Source organism: Pinus tabuliformis, chromosome 8 (assembly GCF_031772625.1).
Source record: "Pinus tabuliformis cultivar Carrire ecotype Pingquan chromosome 8, CPIR1, whole genome shotgun sequence".
Taxonomy (NCBI): Eukaryota; Viridiplantae; Streptophyta; class Pinopsida; order Pinales; family Pinaceae; genus Pinus; species Pinus tabuliformis.
Genome location: NC_142294.1, coordinates 420225383 through 420236752, shown reverse-complemented (window position 1 = coordinate 420236752; position 11370 = coordinate 420225383). Strand labels below are relative to the sequence as shown.

The 11370-nt window shown below is 35.0% G+C and overlaps 1 protein-coding gene across 1 annotated transcript; it reads right to left on the bottom strand.

Annotated features, from left to right (window-relative positions):
* Window positions 1–3630: 3630 nt before the first annotated feature.
* On the bottom strand, window positions 3631–4424 carry LOC149235847 (calvin cycle protein CP12-1, chloroplastic-like). Its single transcript, XM_089372254.1, has one exon. It carries the CDS (start codon window positions 4294–4296, stop codon window positions 3871–3873), a length of 426 nt encoding a protein of 141 aa, XP_089228380.1. The 5' UTR covers window positions 4297–4424; the 3' UTR covers window positions 3631–3870.
* Between the last annotated feature and the right edge of the window lie 6946 nt (window positions 4425–11370).

Here is an 11370-nt window from a genome sequence, read left to right as displayed (position 1 = left end):
TATGACTCTCCCACTGTTAAAACTTCATTTATAAAATTGTTTGTGGGTGGTTGCATTCCTTCCTCTGGGAGAGAAGAAAAAAGCGACGATAGAAAAGGGAAGAGTTGTTTAAGGAACCTAGATATATGGAACCCTTCATATAAACATGCGCTAAAGTGGAAAAGAACGCATGTAATCCATGTGATTCTATACCCACTAAATCTATGCATGTATGGTGAAATAAATACTCTGGACTTAGAGCCCATCAAAATACTCCATGATAAACTCAAAGCCATTAAGCCCATGTCCTTTGAATGGGATAGCAGGTCTAGAGAAAAACCTCTAAATGGGATTGAGACAGAGGGGATCGAAGCCAATGACCCAACATGTGGTTCCCGAGCCTCTGCAATCGTAGAGAATTCTGATATCTTTTGAGGGAAGGGGCCCGAGGCCATGATATTAGTCTAACCAACGTCAATTATTCCACCTTGAATGATAGAGTAGATACCCAAATGTCGTTTGTACCCAAATCCTTTGATTCATAGTCCATGAGATCATTGGGCTTCATGTGATGATCGTGTTGTAAATGGTTTCTAACTTAGCCCGAAATATATGCTTACCATCCCAAAAGATGTGCCTGAATATAGAAAACACTCCTCCAAACCCAACAAGAAGTCTGAAAGTGAAACCTAATAGTAGCAGCAGCCTTGACCAATTCCAACTAGTTATGACAATAAAATCAGGCCAAAATAACTACTAACCTCAAAACATTACGATTTGTTACTTCTTCGTACAACACCATAGTCTATGAGTGACGCCTGTGATAGTCGATGCAAAGCCTTTGGAAGGTTTTATTATAACAAGAATGAAACAAAGAATCACAACACTAGAACATGTCTAAATATGTGTAGAATGGACTTCAACAAAGGGTTTCTAGTAAAAATAAGCTTAACAAATAAATACTATTCTTGGACTCAAAAATTGGATTATGAACACGTATCTTTTCATTTCACAATATATTGTTTTGAAATAGGGTATTTGGCAAAACAATTACCAAAGAGGACCAAACAAATCTAGAAAACATCAACATAAATCAATTTAGTGGGTCGAAATTAATAAAGAACATCAACTAATTAACAAGGAGGATCCACCAAACTTGGACCTATCCATGGAAGAGACAAAAGTGGATCCAAAGGAAGTTAGGGATACATCATTAAAGGAAGACATCCATCACAATATGCGTAAGAAGACTTTAAGTTGCATTAAGGATTAGTAACATAAGGTATAATGAAAGAGACTATTACTTTTGCTCTATATCTAAAGAAGGGAACGAAGAATCCACTAAGCTCTTGGCCACTAGCAAGATGGGAAGACTAGGCTAAAGAAGTCAAGACTCTAGAACAAAAAGAACCTCCGAATCAAGGCAATTTGGGAATGGCAGCGAATAGCATTCAATTTACAAAATGTGAAAGAAGTTGGAATAACACAGAATTTACAAAATGTGAAATAAGTTTGGACAATATTAAAAAAGAAGAAATATCTCCTTTAGTAACAGATCCAATGGTGTCAAGAAGTTGGCCACATAATCCAATTTAATTATATATTGTTTTGTGTTTTGTTATATAGGCAATATGCTAAAATATAATCATGTAATAAATATCAATATGTAGACTTGCTAGGTATTCAATAGATAATACTAGCAAATTTTGAATTTAAGTTGCTAAGCTTGATAACAACTTTAGAAAATGTGAGAGCATACATGGTTTCCACATGAAAAAAACTATGTTTACATACTCTATTCAACAAATAATTGTATACATATAGTTATATGATATTAGAAATAATCAATGGAGATAGACACACTATCTAAGCACATTAGTAAACACTAGAAAATATCTCAACTACTCATCAAAATACGTTGGAAAGAATATCTCATGTCCAACTAGATTTAAAAACCTCCTAAAACTTAGTAACATTTTTTTTCTTTTAGAAACAAACTCAACTTAAAATGGAAAATAATAATGACAATCATAACATTACCTTTAATTTGATCACAGAAAACAAGTAGTAGTTACTCATTCCAATAGAAAATTTATATTTATAAGGTAGACAACTATAATAATTTTGCTAATAGGAACATATCTATTCTTGTTAAAACAAGACAAAATAAAATAAATCTTGTACCTGTTATGTGCAATCAAAAATTGAAAGACAAAAAAACTTGTTAACATTCAATTTTTTTTACTTCAAAAACATAAGTCAAGTGCCCAAAATGGTTTAGAGTATGACCTAAAACTATTTTTGATTGGCTAAAAGCTTGTCTTCGTTGGACATAAAGGTTAATGGCCAAAGATCCTAAGGCTTTTATTAGGAGTGGCAGTTTTGCCCCCTATGGATCACCACCAAGAAAGTTTGCTCTCTTACAAACAACTAATAAGTTATTTAGCATGGTCTAGTTTTTCTAGACATGGCAATTATGTTGTAGATTTAGGTCTTGAGATTGGGTCTTAAAATTGTATCAACAAAGGTTGGGCAAATAACTTTGAATATTTTAAAATTTGTCTTAATTTAAGAAAAAAACAAACATATTAAGTTTATATAAACAAAAGTATTGAGTTTATAAAATCCTATATAAAAAAATTGTATTGAGTTTATAAAATCCTATATAAAAAAATTATTAAATTTATAAAATACATCAGTTGATGCATCTTACACTCAAATCTGTGAATCACAAAGATGATCAGATTTCTTAATACATAATATAGCATTAAATAATGCACAAAAATAATTAGATTTCTTAATTTATAATTTTTTTTTAATAGAATTAAATAATGCACAAATCAGATTTCTTAATTTATAAATTACAATTAATTAATAAAAGAACTTACATATAAAATAATTTGATTCCTTCACGTTTGATAAATTTAAATTTAAAATAAAAATTTAAGATGATTTAATTTTTTTACTTTTCTACAACATCTCTTTCCTACAAAATTATAAAACACCAAACAAATCTTAATACAATAATTTAATATAATATCAGTTAAATTTAAATCAGATAATTCTCCTATATCAATAATATCCCAAAACTTTAATCTTTCCATTCATTAAAAGTAATAATTTAATAAAAAAATAAAATAACATAATTTTAAATAAACAAAGTCAAAATCTAAATTTCATTAAAGCATTTCCTTCTTCCTATTTCTCATATTAAAAATGTTTAGACAACATATTGAAGTTAAAAAAAAATCGTTTCTTTTAATAAAACATTAAAATAAATTAATAATCTTTTTCCCAAAATCTTACATAAAAAGCTTGATTGCAACTAACAGTAACATAATTATATCGTATTTATAATAATTAAAAAAAAAAAAAAAAATGAAAATATCAAACTCCCATTTGCAGGAACCTATCAACTTCCTAAGAACTATATTTTTTCTGGAAAATACCAAACTCCCATCCCATTGCATACTGAAAAAAAATTGCAGTAACCTGAGATAGGAACACCGAACTCCAAATTTTGCAGAAACTTATCAACAGCTTAAAAAAAACACTTTCTTTTCTCTTTTTAAAATATCAAACTCCCATGGCATCGCATATTGGAAAAAAGAATTGCAGGAACCAGAGATATGAACGTTTAGCAGAAGAATATTAAAGATCAAAGAACTCATTTAACCTTAATTTGTCCTCTGTAGTAGTATTAAAGAAAAGCTAGATCAGCTATAACCTGTATCTAAGACTTACATAATTCATAATCAGAGTACAAGCTTTTACCTTATAACATTTTTTTTAAATACAGGCTCAAGGTGCATCACTTACAGGTCATTGACACACAAATTAAAAGAAAAGACAGAGATTTAAGAAAATACAGGAAACTGGTGTTAAATTCCCTCAATCTTCGTATGTTCGGCACTCGTCCGTCTCGGGATTATCTTTACAGAACTCCTCGAGTGGATCTTTAGCCTTCTCCTTGGTCCGCATGTGGCTCCGCGTAGCGCTCAGTTCCTCCACCGTGTCCCACGACGCCGCGCACTCACCAGACGTCTCATTATCCGCGCAAGTCTCGATCGCTGTCTTTATGCTCTCCTCAACAATCTCCGATATGTTGTCCTTGGCAGGGGTGGGACTCGACATCGCGACCACCTGAATCCCAATCCTCCGGCCTCCAACGCCTCTGTAACTTCTGCCGGCCGCGGTCTTGCCGTGAAATTTCAGGTACGAGCGCTTGGACGAAAATACGGCAGCAGCAGCGGTGTCATTTGACGGAAAAAGAACGGCCTTCGAGACCGTGGATGTGGCCATGGAAGCAGCAGCCATGGATGTAAAGGTATAGCGCAGACGGTTACTGGGGATTTTTCGCAGAATTAGGAATGGGGGAGTAAATGGATTCTTGGTATGGAATGCAGTGCCTTGGGAGGTTTTGTTGCGGGGGAAGGAAAGAGCAACACACATCCAAAGAGATAAGAAAGAGCTGCTGGCCTCTCGTTTGTTGCAGATTTTTGGTTCCACGTGGCAATTAGTTATTCATTTTCATATAGATATCGAGGGTAATAATTTATGGGATATTCTCTCGAAGGTTGAAATTTCTTTTGTGACCTCCTGAATTTCTTAGGGTCATTTGTCTTCATGCTCATCCTATGAGATAAGGATGATGCCAGAGATTTCATCCACTGTTTGAAATTTTGCCTTTTCACCATTATTTATAATTTTTTAAAAGTTTGAGATATTTATGTTTAATGTTTCTTTAATAAAAAACTGATCACTTTGAAATTAAAATTAGTTATAGCATGTTTTTTCTATACACCATTAAGGTTAGATGCTAATGAAAAGAACATGGCGTAGTTGGAAATAGTTTTTAGTGATCATGAAGGGATGTTCGTTTTTTGGGGAATACGTTATTAGTTGATATTATAGAGTAAGATTTAAAATGGCTTGCTCCTAATCTTTTATAGGGAAGGAAAGAAGTCAATGAATCAAGACCTACCTACATTTCGTATGAGTCCAAGTATGTTTATTTATGGACTATTAAATATGGTTTTTTTTTGGATAATAGCGGTGAGACAGCCCATCAAAATCTAGTGAGTGGTGAAAGAAGTTAATAAACCAAGATCTATATGCATGATGCAATAGTGGTGTTGGTTCACTAGGCTACCAATATTGCTTGGGGTCGAGGTTTAAACTTACACCCCTGTTATTTACTAGCACCTAGTCGTAAACTAGTCATGAGACCAAGTCCTAGTTCCTTGTGGTACTTTCCATTGCCAACTTGCCCACAATCCTTTTGCACTTCTACAAGACCAAGCATTTGGGGTGATTAACCCTTAGTTCGGCGGACTTGTCCCTTAATCATGTGATCATGGTGCTCTGATCCGACGGGCCTAATTAATTGTTGGGGGCTACTCCTTACGTCAGCAGCAGCAGGGGGAAGGTATGCACTTGTAGTTCCATTCATGATAGAACCGTCTTGGCCCAAAGATGATTGAATGACGAAGGCTATAATGATCAGGATCCATGGCTTTCGTGGATTGTTGGGCAGAGGTCCTTAATCAAGGTTCACTCTTGCTAGAACCTTATGTTGGCCTTCGTGCACCAAAACACATGTATCCTTGTAATGAAAAACCGATGCGCTAAACTCAATTTGTCCCTCATCTCTCCCACCAGTCTGTCAACTCAACCTAGTTCATTTGATATGCACCTCGGTTGAACAATTAGATTTCAATTACAAGGAATCCCCACCTTGTGAATTCGGCCCTCGTTTAGGATTCTCATTGCTCAGTCTACTCTGTTGACTCATATGAATATAAAGTTAAAAAAAAATTCCAATCTTCATTCTTTTCCATAGGCGTCGACACACATAGATTAATCACACTATTAATCAACAAACACACATGCTTTTTCTATTATGTTTGTGTTTTGGCTATTTACATAGGTGTGACATTCTAGGGACTTGAGAGTGTTGAGAAATCAATGCTTATAGGAATTAGGGTTTGATTCCTCTTTCTTGATAATTACTTGTGAGTTATGTCAGCTTCTTTTATTTCTTTATTAGTTTATCCTTCATCAAGCAATTACCAAATTAAATGTATATGAAGACCATAAGAACAAGAGACATAAGATGTAGGCACTCAACCAAGGCAAAACCCCTCCAAAGGGAAAACCCAATCCAACTCTTTCACTAGTAGATTCAAATCAAGATGAGACAGTCCAAGAACCTTTAAACCTAGACAAAAACCTCCTCTAATCACCAAGTCAGCCCTTCCTCCTTGTAGATGATCCCCGCTAAAATCTCCAAGTGTTAGCTTCCCAGTTGCAGCTACAATCCATAATTTCATCCCTGGACAACTATGAATTTTTGGCCCCCATCTATAGAATTTTGGACTTGCAGTGGATTTAGAATTTTGACCAAAGAAATACCCCAGAAACTTCGCATGTGTGAGAAATAGATAACCCAAGAACTCGTTTTAGGTATTTCGAGCTTCTTCCTTCCTTCTCTAGTTACTTCACTCTTCTTTTCTAGTCCTTCTTCTTGTAAATCGAACTTGGTGTTTAAGTCCTCCAAATAGGTTGAACTTCCTCTCTATATATATCCTTTATGCTGGGTCGAATTTCCTTAATTCAAGTCGACTTCATGAGGAAGGGGCTGACTTGGTGTGGAGGTGACAAACGACCTTTTTGAGTAAAAAATGATTATGTTTACATGATACAAAAGCCTGAGGGTCTAATAAAAGCCACAATGAATCTATTGACCCGAGACAAAACCTAGGAGCCTTCAATGGAGGCTTTGACCCAGAAAACATTAGCCCAAGCAAGAAGTCCATGCGTTAATAAGTCACTTTCTTTAATAATAAAATTTCTTTTAACAAATACAATTATGAAGACCAACACTAGTTACATTCTTCAACACCCCCTCTTTACTAGGGAGGTATTCATAATTACATACATATAAAGGTACATGGAAGATCTTAAAGTGATATGAACTACAAAGAGTTCTAGCATGCAGTGCTACAGATTAGATACTTGATTAGGGTACTCTAATCGGGTGGGACTAAGGTGTACTCAAGCCTTAGCCTCTCTATGTACCATCAAGATTTTAATCTCTAACACCAACCTAGGGATATAGGTGTCTATCCAAGGTCGGAACTCCATGACCAATGCCACGCTCCCTACTTTGCGATTTAGACATCAACACATAGGCTGGCCATATGTCCTCCCAAGCATCTTGTTACCACAAGATGCTTCATCTTTCCAAATAAACTAAATCTATAACATCAACTAATCCAAGCATGCTTCTGAAATATTCAAACTTCTTATTCAAAAGATATTTTTTCAACATGCCAGCTACCTATTAATCCGACGGAATATATTGTAGCTCCATGACCCCATCTTGTACCAAATTCCTAATGTAATAGTACTTTTTATTGATATGCTTCATCTTGGAATGGAATATGAGGTCTTCAAACATCTTCATATTGCTTTGATTATCACAATTTATCATTGTAAGATCTAGAGGCTTTCCAAACAAATCTAACAAGAGTTTTCTTAACCAAACAACTTATTTTCCTACATCACATGCAACAACATATTCCTCTTTAGTACTACTTAACACAACAGGATCTCGTTTTCTTCTCATCCATGAAATCATTGCAGATCCCAAACTAAAACAATCACTGGTAGTGCTTCTTCCATCAGTCTCACTACCACCCCAATCAAAATCAATAAAACCTATTAACTTAACCTTCTTTCCATCATACTTCAGGTAGCGATGAATTATACCACATAGGTATCTCAAGATATGCTTGGAAACTATCCAATGGTCATGACAAGGCTCCAACTGAAATTGGCTAAGAACATTTACAACCAAGCATATATCAGGTCTTGCATTTACCAAGTACATCAAAGAGCCTACCAACTTACGAGAGCTTGTAGGATTGAAGAGACTAGAGTCAGAGCTTCTCAACTTCTTCAAATTAGCGATCATGGGAGTGGTCATAGGCTTGGAATCCATCATACAAAACTTCTGTAACATCATGATTATGTGATTATCTTGACCAAGATTTTGAGCTCCATACCTGTAATAAAAAAATCATCCATATATAGTAGTATAAAGATTGGTTCATTCTTCACTAACTTTATGTAGAGGTTTGCATCATGTAATCATCCCCTCCCACATTTACCCAATTTCATTGTCCTTCTAGGGTAAACAAGAGACGAAGATTTACTATGACATGACCCGACATCCAATCTTCAGTTACGAAAGTGGGGCCAACAACTGACAACTCACATTCATCCCTCAAGGAGTACAGGACACTCAAGGGCCAAAAAACCACTCCAAACCTTGAGATGAATAGCATTTTCAGTGACCTGGGCCCACAAATGCATGCATAAGCCTACAAGGGTGTGGTTATGACCCTCCAACCGCATGCACAAGCATGTAAGAGTGTGGTTATAGCCCAAAATATTTAGTTCAGAGGGTGTTGTCCAGAGATATAAGGCACAATTCCAGGCTATCCTCTAGACCACTACCCAAACCTTCTTGTAACTTCACAAAATGATAAATGACATAATTATAAGGCTATTCATACAAATCTTAAACAATAATTTAACCTAACCAGGCCTAACCATGATAGTCATTTCATCAAACACATGGTAAACATGTAAGCTACATGTCATGAATGCATATATGATCATAAGAGTCTAAAACTTATCTGAGAATCACCAAGAAGGTCTAATTCCCTATCATAATAGCTGCAATAACACTTGTTATCACATTCATCCTGCCGATATGAAAATATGTGAGCCTTCATCTCCCTTTTCTCCTATTTTCCTTTATTTTCATAAATAAATGCCAATTAATGTCTCTTTACCTTTGCCAATGTCTTTGCTAATTTCCTAAATAAACCAAAGCAACACCCACTAAGATGTTTTTCCCAACATTCAGCTTGGAATACATGTCACATGACCTTGGTCTTATTATTTTTCCTTCACTAACTTTTATTGCATGAACTTTTAACCTAGGGTTGTTACACACCAACAAAAAATTTGACGAGCCCAGTTATTAAGAGATACGCATCCATCCTTGCATACCAAGCCCTAGGATATTGCTTCAAGCCATATAGAGATTTCAAGTCTGCAAACATAAGTATCTTTGCTATTTATCTCAAAACCTTTTGGTTGTTCAATACTTCTCCATCAAGGGTTTCATTTAGAGATGTTGTTTTGACATCCGTTTGATGGATATTCCATCCCATAGTAGAAGCTAGAGAAACCAATGATCTAATAGTAGTATACATGGTAGTAGGAGCAAAGGTTTCTTCATAATCTATTCCTTCCTTTTGTGAGAAACCCCTTGCAACAAATATGGCTTTGTATTTATCTATGCTTCCATCAACGATATGTTTGATTTTTGTAAATCCATTTGGAAGTGGCAACTGATTTGTCACTAGGTCTAGGAATGATTTTCAAACCCCATTCTTCATGATGGATTGATATTTTTCCTGCATCGCTTTCTTCCATTCATCTTGATGAGCGACTTCTTCAAAGGTAGTTGGTTTTGTTTTGATTAAATTTCTCATGTATGTTTCATATCCTAAGTATCTCTTCAGTACTTTTCCTTCTCTGAAATTTCCTTTAGTTGCTCCATGTCCTTCAGCTTCTTCAAGTGTAGATTTTAACCAATTTGGCCTCTTCTTTGTTTCGGGAATGACTATAGGTTGAATAGGCTCACTTGGTCCATCTTCTTCTTCTTCTTCCTGGTTTGCAAGTGCCTTGTCATGGTACTCTTTTTCTTCAAATGGTGGTACATCTTATTCATCAAATTAGATTGGTATATTCTTGGATCTTTTGTAGGCATGGTTTTCATCAAATATAACATCCATACTAACTTCAATTTTTCTTCCTTCCTTGATTTAGATTCTATAAGCCTTTGATGAAAGGATATAACCAAAAAAGATACCTTTTATACTTATAGAGTCTAGCTTCTTTCACTTCTCTTTTGGAATATGGATGTATGCAGGACACCCAAATATTCGATGGTTTGCACATGGCTTCTTCCCCATGAATGATTTTTTCAGTGTCATATTATCAAGGATTCTATGAGGACTTCTATTTTGTATATATATTGTTGTCATGGATGCTTCTTCCCATAGAAATTTCAGTAGATCTTGATCAAATATCTTAGTCCTTATGGATTCTTCAATGATTTTATTATTTCTTCCTACTATTCTAGTTTTCTTAGGGTTGTAGGGAACAATGATCCCCCTCTTAATACATGATTATTTACAATATACAATCAATTCTTTTAAAGTATATTCCCCTCCATTTTCAGATCTCAAAATCTTTATCTTTCTTTCAATTAAGGTCTCAACTTCGTATCTAAATTCCTTGAACTTTTCAAATATTTTGTCCTTTGCCTTGAGAAGATAGAGCCATGTCTTTCTAGAGTGATCATAAATGGAGTTCACATAATTAAGATGGCCTCCAAGAGAGTTATTAGACATTGGCCCACACACATAGGAATGAATGAGTTCAAATATCTTCTTAGGTATTATATCACTACTTGTAAAATGTTTCCTAATATTCTTTCCCAAAGCACATCCCTTTCATACTCCTTCATGATCTTCCTTGATGATGGGGACTCCTTTAACCATTTGACTAAGAGAGAGTATTATCTTGTAATGAATATTCCCAAATATTCTATGCCAAAGTTTAATAGGATTGATCTTTATGTGAACTAGTGCTTGAGGAGATGGTGTTACAACTCTATATAGCCTTCCTTCATGAACTCCAATAACCTTAGCCTTTTCAATACTTGAATATTTTCCCCAAACCAAAACTTTTCCATCTATAGAAGTAACCCTATCTTCTTATCTTATAAAAAATAAATGGGAAGTAAATTCTTTTTCAAACCTAGGGCATAAAGGATGTTGTTGAGGTGTAGTTTTGCTTCACTTTCCAACTTCAATGATGTAGATCCAAGGCCCTTGATTACATAGTTGTTGTTGTCTCCTAGCTCCTCTACATGCGATGATGATTCCCTTGATAGAGTATGAAGTTTTCCACTTTCTCTCATCATATGTCTTGAGGCTCCACTATCAATTATCCATGCATTACCATCATCAACGGTACCTATAAGTGTAGCCAAGAATCCTTCACTCTTGAGTCTCCTAGATAGATTGTAGATGATCCTTCCAATCCAACTTCATGTAATTTTCATGATATCGAGACCCATCTTAAAATAGCTTGCCACTGAGGGAGTAACCTTTCCTTCGAAGATTGATTTTCCCTTCTTCAAATGATAGCCAACAAAGTGATCTTCAACCTTATTCCACCTAAGCTTTGATATCATGTTGAGAAATCAATGCTTATAGGAATTAGGGTTTTATTCCTCTTTCT

Excerpts from the sequence above, each read along its gene's own strand:
- LOC149235847 (XM_089372254.1), bottom strand. The coding sequence starts at position 4,296 with ATGGCTGCTGCTTCCATGGCCACATCCACGGTCTCGAAGGCCGTTCTT.